Source organism: Salarias fasciatus, chromosome 1 (genome assembly GCF_902148845.1).
Source record: "Salarias fasciatus chromosome 1, fSalaFa1.1, whole genome shotgun sequence".
Lineage (NCBI taxonomy): Eukaryota > Metazoa > Chordata > Actinopteri > Blenniiformes > Blenniidae > Salarias > Salarias fasciatus.
In genome coordinates this window covers 35,789,605-35,810,746 of record NC_043745.1, presented here as the reverse complement: position 1 = coordinate 35,810,746, position 21,142 = coordinate 35,789,605, and the positions used below count along the sequence as shown (strand labels likewise).

The 21,142-nt window shown below is 39.4% G+C and overlaps 1 protein-coding gene across 1 annotated transcript; it reads right to left on the bottom strand.

The window, feature by feature from the left end:
• Nucleotides 1-1,694: 1,694 nt before the first annotated feature.
• Nucleotides 1,695-13,760, bottom strand: LOC115386574 (excitatory amino acid transporter 2-like). Its single transcript, XM_030088955.1, has 11 exons — nucleotides 13,617-13,760; nucleotides 11,697-11,836; nucleotides 10,207-10,359; nucleotides 7,986-8,236; nucleotides 7,786-7,894; nucleotides 6,600-6,726; nucleotides 6,270-6,503; nucleotides 5,456-5,650; nucleotides 4,266-4,400; nucleotides 2,736-2,946; nucleotides 1,695-1,795 (listed from the first exon to the last, which is right to left on the bottom strand). The coding sequence occupies exons 2-11, from the start codon at nucleotides 11,824-11,826 to the stop codon at nucleotides 1,724-1,726; spliced, it is 1,617 nt and encodes a 538-aa protein (XP_029944815.1). The 5' UTR covers nucleotides 11,827-11,836; nucleotides 13,617-13,760; the 3' UTR covers nucleotides 1,695-1,723.
• Nucleotides 13,761-21,142: the final 7,382 nt, after the last annotated feature.

Here is a 21,142-nt window from a genome sequence, read left to right as displayed (position 1 = left end):
TTTTTGCATATTTCATATATATTTAAAGTGTTTATATAAATGTTTAGCATAGCAAAAAAAGAACATTAAAACAAAAAAAAAATGCCTATACATTTGATTTATACAATAGATCTAAAGAGGGTATATACACAAAGTGCAAGCAGGCACTTTAAACATGAAAACATAAGCTGTTGCTTATATCAAAGTGAAAGAAAAAATGAATGCTGTTTTCACCTGGGTTTGAACAGTATTTTGTCACAAAGTCAAACTGACAATACGTACATGTTCAACCAACATCCAATGACCTTGTTATTACCGCGTCAGATTTATGCGAGTGCTGGAGGCAGAATTTAGTGTGCACTTGCTAAACAGACGTGACCAAAGCTAATTAACTGGAGATATAATTACAAGCCTGTTATTTATAACTAATTCTGCAGTATTAAACTCTAAGTAATAACTTCTGGGGAAGATCCCGGCCATCTGCGCTACTCAGAGGGATGAAGGTGGGTCTCTTTTTTTTTTTTAATTCCACTGAGTCCCGATATTCTATTTTAAATAATTAGGAGGAAACTTTATCCAGAAATGATTTAGTCATGATATTGACTGCACTCTGCAGGTGACATCGTCAAGGCAAGGTTGTCAAAAAGCAAAGAAATATACAATTTGAAACAAAGATACAGAAGAAAGCACTGACCTACTGAGAGTTTGAGAGACTTTTTTTTTTGTTTGTTTTTTACTTTTCGTGTGCTCTCTTTCAGCCTTCAGTTTCCTTTTCTTTCCCCTCTTTCTCTCAGAAAACACTTAAAATCCAGGACACAGGCAGACTTTTTGATCACTAGCATAACCTCAGTGCTTCACTCATAAAGTACATTAGAAAAATAATGAAAAGAAAGACGATACAACAAATACAGAAACAAATAAAAAGATGGGAGGGCACCTTTCATGCCCTCTGTTTTGAGCTTTACTCTGCAACACATTCTGTACTGTTTGTTACCACATTTAGAGGCAACAGCCTCTCTTCTTAAGTCCTAAGCTTTGCGTCTTAGGGTTGTTCTTAGGCTTGGTCGTGTGTGACATCAGGGCATAATCCCATAAGTCAAACAGTCAAAGGTAGCGCAGTGTTTGACTATCCTGCAAAACCTTTGCAAAGCAACGCTTCTATCAACAAAACGTTTCAAAAAAAATCACAGATTCACAAAGAGCATCGATGATGACAGACATTCAGTACTGCAGCTAATGTGTCTAATATTTCTCTTCGTCGGATTACTCCGGATTTAGTTTTAACTCACTTGACCCTCGAGGTTGCATTTACCGGCAAGGCCATCGTTCACACGCCAACTGTCCTTCAAGCTACAGGAATGAATACAAAAGAATAACGAGATGTTGCGTGAAGTGGAAGAAACTTTCTGGTGACAGGACGGGAATCTTGCAGCAGCACCGAGTAAGGCCCTGAGTGTTGTCAACTCAAGATTTTCTTCTTCTGTAGAGGTGCACCACATGCACAAGTTCAATGCAGTTTGTGTATCATCAGTGCAGGATCTATCACAAGCTGCTCCAGCAGCTACCCGGGTGGGTAACTAAAGTCCTTCAGCGAGTGTCCCACTGTCTTCTTCTTTTTGTGTTGTTTAGGTGGGTTTTTCTGTTGGGTGTGTGTGTCGTTGATGTTTTTCTAGTTGTGCCATCGGGAGGTAAAAGCAGGTGAAACTCGGGATAAAGGTGCAGAGAGCGTCTGAACCTGCTGCTTTTACTCGAATTTCCACGGTTCTTCCTCAACAAGTGAGAACTCTGCAGTTTTGCCATTTCTGCCCATGGTGACCTGCAAGCAATTATCAAGAAGAGCTAACTATCGGGGCCAAGGCACCAATTATTCACACACTGTCAACTGGTTGGGAGCAGAGAAGCCATCGCTTCATTACATTCAGGCCATTGGGGTTGAGTTCAGTTGCTATCCTCAACATCGGAAACCAAAAGTCATTTCAGATATCAACAGAATGATTGTTTCACAGGAGAAAGGTTTTTTTTTTTTTTTTCTTTTTAGACATGGCCATGTATTTTATGGATTCTCTCCCCAACCGAATTACAATTATGATACTTGTCAGATTACAAGCAAAGAAATATCAACACAAATTTGACTCTGAATATATAGAAAGGAAAGGATCTGAGATAGGCATTGCATGGATTAATGCATCACTTCAGACAGAATATGGTGAAATAGCAGTCTTTATGTATACCCATGGCTACAAAGGCTCTTTTTAACTGGTGGTCAATAATTGGAAATTGCAATTTGGTCAGGGTTGCCATAAATACACGCCCAATTACTGTATATAGACAACATAAGAAAAGAAAAGTCATATACATGGACAGAAATACAACTTAAAGTGTGTACAAGACAATGCAACAAGTCTTTTAAAATAAACATTTGCATTTGGTGAAACAGAAAGAGTTTTTGAAGATGATTTGAACTGAGTGTATTTTAAAAAATGGACAATATTTGCTTTTGGTGCACCAGGTATCACAAAAACTGCTTTTTCAAATGACAAAACATACATTTAAGTACACATAGAAATGTTTTTTTCAAATCCATATTATGAAAAAACATTTCTCTGGATGGAAATATAACTATTTACATCGACACAAACACACCAATATAGAAAGTCACGTAGAAAACAAACACAGACAGAAAAAGAAGGAGGAACACAGAGTTGGGGGAAGATGCTCTACATACAGGTCTCTATGTCCGTTAATGTGAAATGTACCTTGCAGTCGTCTATCAAGATTGAGTTGTGGTGAGCGTATACATTCTGGTTGGTGTTATTTTCAAAGAAGGACTGTGTCTTAGCCATCTCAAACTCGTCCATCCGTGTCTGCTGGGCGTCGAAGCTGTCGAGCTCGTGTTTGGAGAGGTGATACACGATGCCCGCTCCGTACGAGTCCCCAACAACGTTGACAGAGGTACGGAAACGATCCCTAGGAGATGAAGACGAAAGAGGCTCACAAGTCAGACTGACCATTTCCATCCATCTTTTGGATAAGTTCATCCGACTGATGGCCACGAGAGGGTAGAGCCCGTCCCAGATCACCACGGATAAACACACACACTCACACACACACACCTGTGGTTAATTTAGGCACCATTTACAGGTAAAAAATGGAATGTTTTCATTTCCTTTTGGGTGTCGGTTCGCACCACAACTGTGCTTGTTACTGTGATTTTTAATTTTTTAGTGTTCGCTATGCACGTGTGTGGTTTCATCACAAAAACGACCAACAGCACCGACTAGTGGTCCAACACGAAAACTAGTGTACGAGGAAAACGTTTTCATTTAAAAGGACATAATTTTCAAAATGTTGCTGTGTAAACGCTAAATATTTCTGAAAGAAAAACTCAAAAATGATGCATTTTTAACTTGAAACGTGTGAACGACCCACAAGACGACCGTGGGATTCAGAGTTCAGGCTGCTTGGCCTCCCCTACCTCCTCAACCCAACATCCGTCCCTGGACTCTTTTAAATCCCACCTTAAAATCCATTGTGTACTGTGAGAAATCATCATTAAAGTAAAAATCAAAATTTTAGGTAAGTAACCAGGATGAAGATAAGTCTGTGTGACTGCAGCCTTGCTTGTGGGATTACCCTCTTTATATCAGTACCTGAGTCTGAGCTTCCATTGGAGTGCATTTAAAACTCATGAACTGTGTGAACAGTTTCTTATTGTTTTTATCATCTTTCACATGAATTCTTCAGAGCCTTTTTTTTTTTTTTTTTTGCCAGTAGCTCCACGGTGCCTCTAGTTGGGCAGATGTGTAGGTGGGAAGGGTTTATTTCCAGCTGAGTAATATCAGTGTCAGCCCCTTTTGTCCTGTTTCAAAGATAATAGCTGTGTGTTTACTGAGTAAATATGAAAACGGCACTGAACTGGAATAATGATGATTTTTTTCAACACCTTCACACCATATGTTAGGCATCGCTTGTCAAACATAAACCTGCACATGTAAATAAATGTGTATATCAGTTGCACTGGAGTGTATAGAAGTTTGAAAAAAGTATGAAGACATGAAGAATTGTTTATGCGATCTATATTACACAAAGAGAAAATAGTGACCAGCCAAACTTTAGGCGGGCTTATTGGTGAGATATTTGCTGAACTGTTCGAATGAGCCCACATAGTGGGAAGGGATGGTTATCATTATAAACTGACGAGAAACAGCTTCAAAGCTGCTGTGAGTTGTGGAGATGTGCCCGTCTGTGTCTGCGGTGAATAACGGTGGTGGTGGTGGAGAACTCACAGCAGCCAGTCGACGGCCACCAGAAGGCTGATGTCCTGAGTGGGCAGACCCACCGCAGTGAGGATCAGAAGCATGGTCACCAGTCCAGCGCTGGGGATGCTGGCTGCACCGACACTGGCCAACGTAGCCGTCATGCTGCAGGCAGGGAGCGGTTCAAACGGGCAGTGATGAGAGCAGGATGCGAGACGCAGGCATACCAACATGATTTCACAGTGCTGTTATTGCAATGGAAGCTTTTTTAAGAGGTGGCGAGTGAACGGTTTCACTGGATTTCAAACACATTTCGCTATGTGAAGACAATCAGTGTTCATTTGTATGGCGCTTTGCAATGCCTACAATAACCAGAACATGCGGAATAAAAAAGACTGTTAATACAACTGTAGTCTACAATAGAGAAAAAAACTTGAAAATACAAAAGGGATTAACTGAAACTCTACAGACACATTAAGGCATATATCTATGTTTACCCCTTAAACTCAAATTTGGTAACTTTTTGCAACCTCCAAACTTGAAACAACAATAACATTTCAGCAAAACATTAAATATGGCTTTTAAATACTGATGTCAACAGAATTTTGAGAAATCCTGACAACACTTCTGCTTTGTGCATCAGCTCCATTCTGTTTGAGCACAATATTTCATTCAATGCACTGACTGAAGAAAAACATTACAGCAAATAATCATAGATCTGCTTTACCATCTGGTAAATCATAAATAATTCTCTTTATTTTTTGAAATAACACAAGATATTGTAATTATTTTCAAATCCAAGAGGAAATTTACCTAATTTAGATAAATATTTAGGCTTTACGTGGTAAAAACAGATGCATTTGTATTAACTGTAACAATCTCCTTAGGTAAATCTTGGAAAAAAAAAAAAGAGCAGAAAACATTCATTTTATGAGGGGAACTTCTATTATATGTCCAGAGCAAGAGGACTGTTTAATTTCAGTTGCAACATCAGTCCATAAATTGTGCAGCTTATAAGTCATGTAATATCGTATTGAACTACTCTCTCACAGTGACTGATAATTGCATTTCTTGGCTTGGACCAACTGTTGCCCAAAGAAAAGGATCTCCGTTCTTACTCCCAGGCAGATTTAATGTCCCACAGAGAAGAATTTTCCTGATGCACTGCCTAAAAGTGACATAGCACGCGTGGCGATATCTTTCTGCAGCCATCTACTCACCTCACAGTAATGATCTGGCCCCAGTCGAGCGCAATGCCATTCATCTGAGCGATGAAGATGGCAGCCACTGCCTCATAAAGCGCCGTGCCGTCCATGTTGATGGTGGCACCCACTGGGAGGACAAAACGCGTTACCCTCTTGTCGATGCCGAGGTTCTCCTCTAAGCATCGGAACGTGACAGGCAAGGTACCGGCGCTGCGGGGAAAAAAAACAGGAATGCATCATGGTAATAGTTGTAGACAGCAGGTCATACGTTTTAGCTCGCAAACTGTGCACATCTTTTCCTGAATTTTGCAGTAAAATGTGCAGAAATGAAGAAATCCAAAGCAACAGGGCAGCAAAAGGGACTACCCTGATCTTGTATTCATTGTGTAGTGTGATGATTGAAACACTTCATATCTATCTATCTATCTATCTATCTACAAGTATCTATCTTTGCCTGCAATGTGGATTTTTTTGAAGACAACTGCTGTGACTCAGCAGTTGTTTTGTTTGTTTTTCCCTGAAAATTTCTGGTAGGTGGCACCCAGCGAGCATGCACGGACTTGAAAAAGCTGAGATGGCCTCACGAGGAGAGGGAGTGCATCCCATGTCATTAATAAAACATAGAGGAAAGGAAAGCTTGCCCACGTGGAGGTGAGGTCAGACTAGTTCAGTTACCGCTCGAAAGAAAAGTTGTTGGCATTAATCTCCATTTTTGAAAAACACTTATTTTTTTTACATCATTAAAACATGCAGAGGTGGCCATACTGTGCACGCCAGGGCTGGAAAATATGGAGAAAGGCAAAAAGAAACAAACGAATGTGTTTCATACCTGGATGCCGTTCCGAGCGCGGTGACCCAAGCCTGGAATATTCCCATGAAGAACTTGAAGGGGTTTTCTTTCACGATCACAAAATAGATCAGCGGTAGGAAAATGCCCCCGTGAATGATGAGGCCCACGATCACGGTGATCATGTACATCCCCAGCTGCCTCGCTACCACCTCCAGGTCGGCGATGGAGATGATCTTCCCACAGATGAGGCAGGCGATACCGACAGGAGAGTACCTGGAGGTAAAGTAGAGTTTCGCCATTAAAAACGTCCAGAGACGAGAAGTCCCAGACACCACAGAGACTCGATGTTCCTGGGACGTGTGCACTCACCACATGATCGCACTAACGAGTCTCATCACGATCTCATTCAGGACGTTGAAAAACTCCAACATCAGCTTGGCCTTCTCTCCCATCTTCCCCATAATGACTCCAAAAGCAACGAAGAATCCGATCAGACCTTTGAGATGAAAAAAAACAACAACAACATGAATGATGGAGTAAATATTTTGACAAGATTTTAAAAAATGCTGTTGCATCAGCATTTAAATAATGATAATGATGATCTTATTGAGGAAACACTTTCAGTCAAAGTAATGCATATGTGCATTCGAGCACAACAAACTCATTCAAAAATTCTGTTTCCTCCTATTTGTTCCAAACTGTCCGTCACAAAGAAACTGAAAAAAGAAATAAGCGCTGCCTGTCCGAACATTGACACTTCTGCTTCAAAAATTGGGATTTTCCCCTTTGCCTTGAAAAAGAACCTCATCTAAAATCTGACCAAATGTTTAATCTCAGTACCCGTGAAACAACGAACACAGTGCCTGGTGTGTTGAGCCGCACTGCATCGTGGGACAGAAATGCTGAATGAAATGTGTCAACAAGATGCTAAAGCGTCTGACATGAATCCAGTGAGAAATGTCACCTTATGAAGATATACTTTAAAGCTACACATTTTAAAAATCTTTTTTACACTTGACCTGCATGATTTATTAGAAATAAGCCACATAATTGCTTTAGTTGTTGTTTTTCTTTGTTGATTGTATCGTGATTATACATGTAAATAGTGATGGTTTTTCCAATTTACTTTTATGAAAAATACAGAAAAAAAATATACAAAGGGACAATATAACGAATAAACAATAACCAACAAACATCCTATATAACCAAATACAAGTGGATGAATCCCATGTACAGATACTGTTTCGGCAGCTCGGGCGGCTGGATATACATATTGTACATGCTAGACATACCTATATAGTATAATGGAACAGCTATGGTGTAAATATGTTGTTGTCATTGCCTAAATAAGGTTTTTTTTTTCCTCTCCAGGATGTTTAAAAAATGAGACACAGATTCACAGACAGAAGCTTAAAAATGGAGGCGCAGTATCTGGGTGTTTCATTGTTATATAACTGAAAAATGAAACCAAAAGAAAAGAAGAACTTTTCTTAGACTGAGACTTTTGTGTCTATTTCAGTTGTGCTGTGGGTGCATTTTCAGACTTTTCACCTACCCAGGACATTCATCCCACTCTTGAACTGCAGCGACCTTTTGATAGTGAATTGCGGAGGTGCTTTGGTCCTGTTTGTGGGCACCTGTACTTTGGTGGTGACTGTCTGGATCTGGACGAGAGGAGAGAAGAAACAGTTGGAGCAGTTTGACATATGAATCAGAATCTGAGAGGTAGGTGAGAACCTCCTGTGAGACTCCTACCTGTTGGAAGCAGGCCTGCACCAAGTTCTCCGGGAACAGATTGCGGATCAGATCGAAGAAAGCGTCCACGCTCGACACCTCGTCGTTTTTCTTGCCCTGGCCGAGGTTTGCCCTCAGCTTGGGGTTCCCGGGGTGGATGAGCAGCACCAGGATCACGCCCAGCACGGCGGCGATCACCGTCGTCGACATGTAGTACACCATGGCTCTGGTGCCCAGGCGGCCGCTGGATTTGGCATCCAGACCAGCAAGTCCTGCAGGAGGAGTTGGTTTTTAATCAGAAAAAAAAACAATGCAAGGAAATGAACACTTCCATTTTAAAACAGAAGAAGAAAAAAAATACAAGTGCATCTAAAAAGCATGTTATTTCTGCACTAATAACTGTAATTAAATTTGGTAATGATGGCATTCAGATGAGATACTTTATTTTAAAACTATAAATAAAAAACCAAAAGACTTGATCTTTTTCAGTTCTTTTATCATAATTCTGGACGATATCAAACTTTTACTGAATTCCTTGAGACACACCTGTATAAGCCCTCCTGACAACTCTCATCTATTCTTATGAATAATTATAATTATCATCTATTCTATTGTAAGTTGTTAAATGTATAACCTTCCAACTAAAGCATCACCTCATGTTTCCAGTCTGTGGTTGTTAGTGGTGATTGGCACTTCCTTGCTTTTAAAGGCATATATTGCACATAATTTGTGAGGAGACATTCTGTACTTTCATTTTAATTCAAATTGTGTTTAACCCATAAGATCACATCCCTGCAGTGTGACACTTTTGTTCTACTTTGTAAGACCGAAACATGTGGAATAATGATGTGCAAATGGACCTAATTGTAAGAAATCTGTATAGGATTGATTAATTTGCAAACACATTTATTAACTTTTATCTGTTTTATCGAGAACACGCTCTAGGAAAAAGAAAACATTGCTATTTCTCCTGAATACATTCCTTAATTTGATCAGCAGTGAAAGATGAATTTGTCTGTTGAGCACTCTGATCAGTAGATTATAAAGACCGCACACTATATGTTAAAAAAAAAATGTCATTCATTTGATCTCTTACACAAGTTTTGCATCAAAATGATTCAAAAGATTATTAAATTAATATGTCCTGCTTTGATTGGCTGCACAAGTATTTCTGAAAATGGCAGATTATTGTTGTCTTGAATTTCCTCTTCATGATGCTTCATCACAAAATGGTCAGAATTCCTGTTTTTTTTATGTTAAGTAAGACAAATAAAAAAAACAATTCAAGTCTGTTTCATTGCTGTCAATTTAGAAGCAATTTTTCTTGTGTCTCTTTGGTTTGTTTTGCATAGTTGTTTAAACCAACTTCTTGGGTTCTAAAGAGATTCATTTGACCATGTCAGGGAGAGAGGATGACGTTTTCATGAATTTATTTTTTACATTTCTGAGAAGCAAATCATGATGGAAATAGATATGTGGAGGGAAAAAAAACCTGTTATTTATTTTATTCAAACACATTTTTCTGACTGAATTTAATCTTGAAATGAATCAGTGCCTGGTTGTTTAAAAAAAAGTAGCCTGGGAGCTGGAAGGGCTGCAAATTGGTTTTAAGTATCCTTCTACACTTTAAAAAGGCCCCTAAGTAGCCAAATCTAATCATTTCTCTTGATTGATATTGGAGTCTCAGATCAGAGGTGGGCATGAGGGGCCTGCCAGGCACTTTGCATGATGACGGTCATTCTAAGCATTTTAATTTGTGCAGCTGAAATTGCTCCAAGCTGCTGCATTCCCCGAATTTATTTGGAGATGAGGGGTATCAAGTGCACACATGTTCAATGAATTATCTATTTTCATCAAACTAGAAAACACACTTCTCATTAAACCTTGTAGGAGAAGCACTTCATTGTAATTTGGCTCTCTGGTAGTGTTTCTGATTTTTTTGTCTGGATGATTTATTTGAAATAAAATGAGTTTTTTAACAAAATATTGCTTTATCTGTTTGCATCTAGCTAAAAAACATATGCATGCTCTTGTCCTGCAGACAACTTTTCTGCCTATAGACAAAATATGAATTTTTAACAATGGTTTCTCAGTTTGGCAGGAACATAATGCATACACACATCGACTCATTTCTGTTGCAGGAAAACCAAAAAAAAAAAAACAAGCAGCTCCATGTGACCTCGTTTCAGGAAAGTTTTGGGTAAATTCGGCGTAACATTGCACGCATTGTAAACTCACCCACCTGTGACTAGACTGGAAACAACAAGAGGTAAAATAAGCATCTTCAGCATCCTCATTAGGATCTCCCCGGGGAAGGCAATGATCATGATAACATCGGGAGGAAGGGGCGATATGTGTCGCAGCAGCATCCCAGCAATAGATCCCAGAAACACACCTGAGATACACACAGGAAAAAAACAAAAACAAAAAAAAATAAAAAAACAGAAATCACTCCCTAAGAAAGTTCACTCTGACCTTTAGATTACCTGGACATGGAAGGATCTGGATTATGTCAGTCAGATGTGTTAATAGTGAATAAAAATATAAACCATTTGTGTTCATTTCTAAGATTTATCATACAGGGTTCATTCTCTATGCCGATGATGCATTTCTTAAAGATTACATGCGTCCACCTGTTGGTCCAGATTTGCATGAAGGTAAATCTGATTAAACTGTAATAATGGTAATAATTTGAACAGAAAGTAATGATAGTTTAAGCTAAAGGTCAGGATAATTTGAATTTGGACGCTGTACCAATTCGAGCTAAAAGTTAAAGTAGTCTCTGATAAAATTCATTATAGTTTGAGGGAAAACTTATGATTCTTTGAGCCGAATATTGCAATAAACATCCTAATAATTCAGTCTTAATGTCTCAATAGTTTCAGTTTACATTACAATGTTAGCTAAACATTCTAACAATTTGGTTTTAAACTAATTGTTTTTAGTCTTGCTCATCCCAACACTATATTTCACATTTTCGGAAAATTTACCTGAGCCGGTTCCAAACTTAACAGCCACAAAATTCTTATTTTCAGAAGTTTAATATAAGGATGTTAATAAATAGTGATAATAACATTTTAATCGATATATATATTATATTGTCTGTACCTTATGTTGTTTTTTTTACTACTACTTCAATCAGACTGCTTCGTAATGTGTGTGTGTGTGTGTTTTTTTTTTGCCTCATCCAGAAAGTATGAAATTTGAATACAGTGCCAAATAAACAACCATAAAATATATCTAATTTTCATATAAAACTTGCAGGTCAGACTGTAAATGCCATTGCTTTAAGCTCGCTAATATATCATTTTAATCTACTTTGTGTCCCAAAAAGAACTACGATTAAAAAGAAGAATAATTTCTGGAAACATCGAAATATATTGATTGGATTATATTTTGAATCTGGGTGGTATTTGAAAGGATTTGCATCTTTGGTGTCCTGGAGAGGCTTTTAAGACAGCTGGAAACAGAATCTTCGCTGTATCTTTTCATCTTTGACCCCCTGTTGTCCAGACTTTCTCTCTCCAGTTCTGCACAGGCTGAAAGTTCATCTCCAAAGTGTGAAGTATTCTACCCCACGGATTTTGCCAAGTTTAGGTCTCAAACAGCCAAGAATAGCACAGTTCCACTGTGCATTAATGCATGATGAGAAAGACAAAGCCCCCCCTCACTTTGCGAAAAGTTGAAAAGCAAAAGAAATGCATGTGAATGAAAGGGAGGGACGGGACTTACCGAGGATTGTTAGAGTGAGAACCATGTTTTTCATGATCTTGTCGCAGAAGCTGCTGCATGCGCTCTCAGTGGTGTCGACCACCGGCTCCAAGTGACTCTCGTCCATCCTGACCTCCACTTGCTTTTGCATTTTGTTGGCACTAAAAGACACACATAAAGAACAATGAAAGAAAACAAGAGGTAAAAATGATGATCCATAAAAAAAGAGTTTTATTATACAAACTTTGAATTCCATGAATTCCAGCTTCAAAAAAGAGGCAAATTCGATTTAAAAAAAAGCAAAATGGGTGTTTATGCTCGATATTAGTGTTTTTAAAAAAGTTTTGACAAAGTACCGGTATTTAGACACGTGTCCATGCATAAATTCAGCTCCAAATGCATGCAGGGATTAAGATGTGGAAAGTTTGCAGATGGTCTTTCACAACTAGTAATTGACATTTCCAAACAATCAACAGCGAATCAATAAAAGAAGCTGTTCACAATCTGCATTTTAAACCATTTATTCCAGTCTTCGTTGGTAAATTTGAATAAACAGAACAGCAGCTGTTGCTCATATCCCTCCCTCCTGCACTGCTGGGGTGTTTTTTTGTTGCAGGTCTTTTCATGATGATTTAGGGTAATTTGAGGCGTTCGTGCCTTAAAGTGCAGATGCACGCAGGAGAAAACCTTCATGTGAGTTGTACAAAAGGCTTGAAAAAAGAGCGGACAGCTGGATATTCCACAGGCATATGTTGCTCACTTAAAGCGTGTTTGTGTAGTGACATTTGCAACACACAAAAAAAAACAAACAAAAAAACATGGCGTGTTTACTGCTAATTGTAATTCCAAAGTTCCTCCAGCTCCTTGTGGATGTCTTTCATTGAGCGCTCTGAAGCAACAGTATCTAACATTTGTTGTGGTCTGGAGTAAAGCCTCTTTGACTTAATGATGAACTCTCCCCTGCGCAGCCTTTAAGTCTCCTGAAGAGCACAGACGTACGTGGTTATGTAACGGCGGACGCCCGTGTCATTCCAACAACCTCAAACCTGTTGACTTCAACACCTTGAACCTCCATTCCAGCTGCAAACACTTCAGAAAAACACTCATTTTTCCCCATCGTGGGTTGTGAGCCGTAAGAGGACCTCGTTTCACAAAAGAAGAAGAGTGAAATCCACAACGCTGGTGGAGAGAAAGCAGCGGAGAAAAACGTGGGTTTTCTACACAAAGTGGGTAAGATATTTCATGATTCAGAATTTGCATCACCTTGTGCACAAGACATGAAAGAGAACAGGTAAGGTGAGGCTGGAACAACTGCCAAGTCAATCACGCCTGTCTGATACACCGTGCTCCAGCATTAATGGGACTTAAGCCCTTTAAAGAGGATAAAATTAGCACCTCCAGCACACAAGTGATTGAGTTACGTAACAGAAAAGGGGCTTCCCAGGAAAAGTCAAGGTGTCACCACCACCCGCCTTAAAGTGTTATGCAGGAGATTACTTGTTTGAATTTCAAGTTTATCTTCGCTTAACTGCTGAAGTTCACAGAAGAAGAAAAAGCCCAAGCCTTTTCAAAACAACACATTTCCTCATGAGTAAGCAGAGTAGGAAGTGTGGCTGAGAGTTATTTGCTGAGGTTTTTCTACTTTCATTAAAAGTCACAGAAGATGCGATCGGTGAAGATCCTAAGCTGCGAGGGCGGTTTGAACACAAAATATCATCAGAAAATTAGCGATGCATCAGCAAGAACTTCACATTGACTATAGATTCAAAACCGACTGCGATAAACACTCATATATTCCTGAACAGAGCAGATCACAGGTACTGATGAGTCACCGATTACAGAAAGGTGCTCATCAACATTCTGTTGGCGCCTCTTGAACGCCATTGTTTCGATGAGTCACTCAATGAATTACCATCGCTACATCCTACTGAAAGTGCTTACCGGCTGTTTTCACGAGTTGCAGCAGTTTGAGGTTGTACTTGAGGAGAGCTACTACACAGCCACAGGCGTCAGAGGAGACATTAACGAAGTCATGACTCATCTATTGATAAATCCAATCAGAACCTTGTAAAAGAAAGAAATCCCCTTTCCGGAAGGGCGCTTCCAAAGTCTGCAGGTCGACTGCTTCCTCAGATGTAAATCCACAATCGCAGGTGTCTGGTCATTCAGCTGCACAGAGGCGTGGATAGGTAAACTGACTGAAGTCGGAGGTTTGACAAAACGCTCCCAGACATGAAGGGTGGAGTCAAGCCGCTAAGATTAGCCCGGGAGGGAAAATCCTCACTGCATTCTCTTTGCTTCAGCTTTGATTTGTTTACTTTACCTTCCCATTCACTGACAACGATTTACACGGTCCATCAACGCAAATATGACCTGAGCTGTTCTCAAATGTGCAAATTCTGCAGTTGCAAAGTTCAAAAGATGCAAGATTTGCTGATGTTTGTTTTTATACATCGCCAATAATGCAATCCCAAGACTTTTAAAAGGCCTTGTTTTCACCAAAGGCTGCAATTAATATTTAATTCATGTCACAATCAAGGAGCCTGTTCTGAATGTGTGTGGAGATCATTAGAGCCTTTGAAAATGTCAAATTTATCACTTGTTCAGAAACCAGTGATATCCTTTTTTAATTCTCAGAAATACAGTTCTCAACAGTCAAATATAGATGTTGGAAGATCTTGGAAAGGTTTCAGCTCAACACATTTTTGATGGAATGCTGCAGATTTGCAGGGTTGTTGGCATGTTGCTGGTGTGCAGGAAACCAAAATTTCTGATTCACGCCAAGTTTTTAATTGATGCTAAGTAAAAAAGCCTCGAAGAGAGTTCATTCAGCCGTATGAGAGCTAATTTGAACAATAGCGAAAAAACCGATTGCGGCTTTTCTTTTTCAGTTTTCATTTCCAAATATTTACACCAACTAACAGCTCGTTTTTGTAGGATTTCCTAAGTTTAATAGAAGTTTCTTCACGAGTGTGACGTCGATCACGTATTCTTTACTCAGCTTCACTGGATCACTTCAGACGACTTCTTTTATTAAAGGGGCCGATAAAGTGCAAGTCAAGGAACATTAAACCTGCTGTCGGTTGTGCTTCGGCGACAGAATCCTAAATGTTTCCTGTGCTTGCTGCCAGCACAAGACTTTTCTCTGCTATTTCCAATCAGAACGCACAGCGAGAGGGACTCTGATGCAGGATATTTGTGGAGGCACAGCTGTTCAGTGCTGCTTAGTCAATGAGCGTCCTCAGTGTGATTATTCTGTTCCGGGAAGTTACCACAGCTTCATTTAGCCTCGCAGAGTGACATGGCTATTTTTCATGCTGTCACTGTTAATGCAGTTTCCTTTATATGATGTTTTTTTTAGCGATGGATTCTACATACAGAAAAAAATACATATTCCACAGGTGTTCATATTTGAGATTAATGGTGGTCAGTGAGCGAGAGATATCCACAGACCGTGCAGCTGGCTCAGTTTATATCATGCAACTGAAGCACAGTTTTGCTTCATAGAGTAGAATTGAATAAAATATTGATAAAACATTAAATATATAATCAGAATAGATTTTTAAATTGTAAATATCAGTATATGTGTTAATTATAGTGTCACTTGTTCAGATATAATTGAGTATTTGCTGGATCATTTCATCATAAAGTGACTCTTTATTTTAGAAATATATCATTAAAGGGCATTCAAAAATATTTTCCCTTGGTAAAATAAAGTGTTTAAATTAGATTATTTTCTTTTGAGCAATAACTGTGAAGGTTTATGTAGTATTGGTAAATTCTGCTCTTTCAAAAAGATTTTCTGGTGTATAAGTTGAATTTATTGGTGTTTATTTAAAAAAAAGAAAAATCCCCTCTGGGGTTAATACAATATTTTCTATTCTTTTCTCTACTTTAATTCAACTTTTAAATCAAAAGAAGTAAGTCTTGAAAAAGCATTATACAACACATGTTTCAGAGATGCTTCAATGAGTGATTAAGAGAGAAATCCTTCCTCGCGGAGTTACAGGTGTCAGTGTTTTGAGCAGTCTGACACCGGAGAGTGTGTGACGATCCCACTAAACCGAGCTGCTCTTAGAGCTTTGAGAGAAGTGGCGAGCGGGAGCACATGGCAGAGCACTGGTCCACTAGTCCCTCACCTGGCCCCGCCTCTTCTCCCTTCAGCAGCAAGCCCACCTCATGCTGCAACACCTGACAACACAGCGCCACGCTTAGACAGCAGGTGTCTATAATTATCTAATCTGTCCTGAGCCATCCTAATCCAGTGCACATACACACTGAGATGGATCAGACACACTCGGGGAACAAGTCTACAGCTGTGAAATCTCCCAATCTACGTCTTAAAGTCGCTTTATAACAGAGGCGTCGTCTCCTCTGCAACGCTGCTTTATGGTGGTAGTGGTACTCCACTGTGTAAGTAGGGACGATCTGAGATGTTGAGTCTCAAAGCCAAAACCTGCAAAGAGACCAAACACATCAAAATTTGTGTTCCAGTTTTTGGCCCACGAGCCTTATGTTTGTCGCCCCTGTTCAATCCGGCTTCTCTGAATGACATCCCTGATGTTTTAATCTCATGATCTCACAAACGTGCTTTTTCAAAGCAGGAGACGAAACGATTATAACGCAGTATTTCATCCAGTCACAAGCAACCACATGAATGCATGAATGGTTGTCATTCATTCAACTGTTTCTGTTTGCAACAAAAAAAAAGACTATCACACCTCTAGGTTATTTCAGTAACAAATTGGCCTAACATGCAGGAGAAAGTCAGTTGACCCTCACATGCGCAGGAAGAAAATGCAAACTCTGCAGGCACCAGGCTTTTTCAAACTGTAAAGCGAGTCTGCACACTTGTCGACCATGCACTCTGCATTTAATACAGTGAAGACCAATTTAAAAATGTGATTTTCCCTGAAAACTCTCCTTTTCTTGAGACTCGCAGAGGATTTGGTGAACACATTGCACGCTTTAGTTGGTCTCCGCGATGTTAGGCGAAATTAAATCACTTACTCACAGTTTGTCAGTAATCAACTTAATGTTAGTTACCACATAAAAACAACAGGACTGCAATAAAAGCACCGTAAACAACCAGCCAATCAGTCAAACAGCACTTTCAGTGGCAGCATTAATTAGGTGACTTTATTTGAAGTGAATCCACATTAAAAAAGAACAACATATTTTTTAACAACCATCATCAATTAAATTTCAATTTTAAACTAATAGATGGATACATAATGTAATCAATCTTGGCATTTTTATTATGGCTCTGCTTTGGTAGTGCGCCAGGAATTTCTTAGGTGTGCAGGACATATTTTAAGCAAATAAAAAAGAAAAAAAAAATAGCCCAGAGGGCCAAAGTGGTCAGTTCAGTGTTTTCTGTTACTTAACAACACCTACGAGCCTCGGTTTTTAGTGGAGCCACTCCTGTGCAAATATCTTGACTGGATTACCTTTCATTTTCTGCATATTGTAGATATACATCTAAATGCAAGTCCATAACCGCAGAGGAATTTACTGAAAAGAGCCCAACATCTAGTGGGAAAAGATAATCAGACAAATTATCACCCTCCCACAAGGATCTGCTTACACGCATTTAACTCTCTGTGTGTCAGTGAAGTGCAAATAAAGCTGCCACGACAGAGGCTGGGAGAACATATAGACACTGGATCGACTCGCGCGACTGTCGTGTCACCGTACGCAAGGGGTCTGGAAGTGTGGGAGAGAAGATGAACATTATGCCCTCCAGCTCCACAACTCCCAGCAGCTGTGAAGTTAACTGTTTGCATGCCAGATGGAGGCTCAGATGGAAGTTTTCGATCACGTTATGTACATTCCTCAATCGTCGTTACCCTTTTAGTTTTTAAATTAATGCCTATTTTCTAACTATAATTTGTCTCTTAACAAAATTCATATGTAATAATGTTCTTTTTGATAAAATTCATAGAGCTTCACCCTGAACTAACAGTAAAGTCTTGACCTCCGTAGCATAACTGCCACAAGGTCAATCAGGAATTTTGCTTCAGAATTTCCACCACGTATCTTGTGCAGCCAGCAGCCTGATAGCTAACCCGACTGGAGATCATCACCTGACGCATGAGAATCTCATGATTATTAAGACTGTCCAAAAGTTTCAAACTAAGGCCCATTTACACAGCAGCGTTTCAATTGAAAATTTTTTCGCATTTTTGTTTGGGAAAGGTTTCCTGTTTACACAACAACGTTTTGAAAACCATTTATACGAAAATGGCAGAAATGTTGAAAATGATGTAGTGAACATGCCAGGCCACAAGTTGGCACAACCGTTTGTTTTGCAGAAAATAATAAGATGACTAAGGATAGATGACAGAGCAGGATTTCTCTCTCTCTTTCTCTTGAAAAAAAAAAAAAAAAATTGTGTGACTCAGCTACAAAACTATGGTACCCAGGAGAATATGAACCGGGAGCTGTGACACTCTGGATCCTGCCATTGTTGTCTATCTACTCACGTATGTGCAGAGGAGCGATGTACTACGGCTGTGAAGCATTTTCTCCTGTTTCCATGGAGACAGAGTTGTACGGTTTCAAGAAGTTCCACCTTGGGAGTCCTTTCTTTTCAAAAGTTATGTTTTCAGTGAGTCTGAGCACTGCTGTCATGTAAACTGACACTCAACATGCAATGAAGCTTTTCAGTTTTACTCGAAAATGTTAATCAACATCTCACATCTTCACATATATGTAGAAAACTCATCTGCTGAACAATTGCTCTTCTGCACAGAAACAATAAAATGATATTGAAGGGTTTATGCTTCAAACTGAAACTATTAATTTGATATGCATGCAAATACAATATATTTTCCAGCTAAATTAGAGAACTGTGAACAGTCATTAAATACAGCTCAGTGGAAACAGCTCTGGAGGTTTTCATGTGATAAAAAGACACTGCCGCATTGAAAAACAGAAAAGATTCCTCCTCTAGTTGCAATTACTTCCTCATGCATCAGTTTTATCTGCCTCCTTTGTCGGGCCAAGTTTTTGCAATCGAAGTGAAATAATTCTACTAAAAGAGTTACTTTAATGTTTTTAACAAGCGCGGTGTACATCTCTGCAAAAGTCAGTCCAAGGGGAAATGAGAAGCTAATTTCCAGCTTCGGCGGAAACTTGGGTTTCTTTTGTTTTTCTTTCTTGAAGAGTCTTTAAAAAAGAGAAGAATGTGAGCCTGAACGTCTAATTAAGAAGGATGGTCTTTGTCGCGAAGCACACCGACAGCTGCTGTGTGTAAATGACTGCCTTCAGTAGATATGCAGGATCTGTTTATTTCACAAGTCAGAGGAATACTAATTCACTGTGTTTTGTTTCTTTCATAGAGGCGAGGAGGAGTAATCAGGTAATTTAACATATATGTCACCTCTCCTTTATTTTATCCTAATTTTAACTGTTTATATTTTGTAGTGCTGAATTTTGTGGGTAATCTTTTTATAATATCAGAATGGAATTTTTATTGTGAGCAACATCTGACAAATAGGAAATTCACTGCAGAGGTCTGACATTTTTGTGCTGTACCAAATTTTAATTGGTAAAGACAAATCAGCCAAGCAGGACTTCACCGTGAGTGATGCGAGCAGACAGCAAATCAACCAATCCATCATGTCAAATCTCTTTCTGCAGAGAGCTGCACTGTGTGAAAGCAGGTAGACAGCAAATCAGGCAGAAACAGCCCCAAAATCCTGAGAAATGTATAAACTGATCTCCAGTAAAAGCGTTTGAAAAAAAAATTGTATCGTTCAAACCTTTAGATCCACTTTTAGAAATCTAGATATCACCGCCATTTGAATGGTTTAAGAAATGCATGCAGGGATGCAACGCAAATCAGTGCACAAACTAGTGAACGCTGTCACCAGCTCAACAGCAGCCCCACCTCATGTTTTGCATAAGTACGGCTTGCAATCACGACGCGCGTCTGATGATCATGTTTTGGTAATGATTTTAATGACATCTATCTCGTAAGAGCAGGATTTCTGTTGGATCGGAGCCAGAGCTCGTGCTCCGGCTCCTGATTATGAGTTAACTGCTCTTACTGATGCAGGAGATGTACAATTAAAAGATTTCAGATCGGATGAGCGGCTCTTGACTTACTCCGCCATCATGCCATCCACTTGAGGGTGGAGCAGCGAAGGAAATGATGTTACCACTCAGACTCCATTCACAAAGTTTTTCCTGTCCTCCCTCGAACGCAGCCAAAGTTAAGTTTGCAGATGTGATTGCAGATGTGACTGCTTTGTTTTTGCCAGTAAGAAAACACATAGCAGGGTTCATTTAAAAGTTGGGACCAGAAAAACGTCATTCGCAGTGATTTTGACTGTTTGAGTACCAATTAGGTTCTAGATGACATTAAATACTGAACTGATTCAAACGGGTCATTATGCGGCTCTTGTGGACACTATTACGCTTCTCTAGTGCACTTGATGAGGACACGTCAGAAACATGCTGGGCAGAAAACCTCTGCAAACGTCATCAATTACCCAGAGTCATAAGGTCTGTGGGAAGGTGGCCTGGACTCAAAATAGGTTTATATACACGTCATTGCTGCATATAATGGCGCAACTGCTTTCAGTTTCTGCTGGTATACATACAGTATATCCCAGGTTTTATACATGTACAAGTGCTATCTCCAAGTCCTCCAGTTTTTTTTTTTCCAAAAAACATGCGCTTGAGGTTAATTGGTGACCCTAAATTGCCCCGAGGTGTAAATGTGTGTTTTGCCCTGTGATGGACTGGCGACCTGTCCAGAGTGGATCCTCCCCGTAATTAGCTGGAATTGCCTGAAGGAGGCTGCTACCCTGCACAGGATAAAGGAATATAGACAGACGGACAGATGGATGGAAAATCCAATAATTAGAAATACTGGGAGAAAGTTTCTCTTAGGAAGACAAGGTTCACACCCTCCAGTCCCATCGTGAATCCTACCTTTTAACCATGTTTTGCAGATGTTCTAGGCACAGGCAGCACCAATTAGAGCAACTTTCAACTGATGAAAAATTATACTTATATAATATGTTGTATAAATGTCCCCCAATAATGCCTGTTTTCAAAACTGTGTCATTTACTTGGTGGATGGTTGGAATAAAACCCCACTTTGTCACATTCAGCTGAGTTATGCAAGAGAGATGCATCGTGATTTGTCACCATCATCATCGTTAAAAAACTAGTGAAGCAGAGCTGTCGTCTCTCAAACTCACACCATCAAGTGTATCGACCAGACTGGTATGATACTGACCACCTGAAGCACCTGCTTTGATCTGATTCTTCTGAAAACATTAGGTCTTAATAAAGCTGCAGAGACTGGTCTTTTAATAACATTCATTACATTTTTACACTCATTTATATATGTATTACTTTCATGGAATGTTTCATCCACTGTGTTTAGGAATAAAATCGTTTGCAACTCCATTGTGGAGACATTTCTTGCTTGTTAAGATCAGCTAAAATCC

Excerpts from the sequence above, each read along its gene's own strand:
- LOC115386574 (XM_030088955.1), bottom strand. The coding sequence starts at position 11,826 with ATGCAAAAGCAAGTGGAGGTCAGGATGGACGAGAGTCACTTGGAGCCG. Across the intron at positions 8,237-10,206 it reads TGTTTCCAGTCTAGTCACAG|GACTTGCTGGTCTGGATGCC; the intron begins GTGGGTGAGTTT and ends CTCCTCCTGCAG. Across the intron at positions 1,796-2,735 it reads TCTTGATAGACGACTGCAAG|GTCACCATGGGCAGAAATGG; the intron begins GTACATTTCACA and ends AATTGCTTGCAG.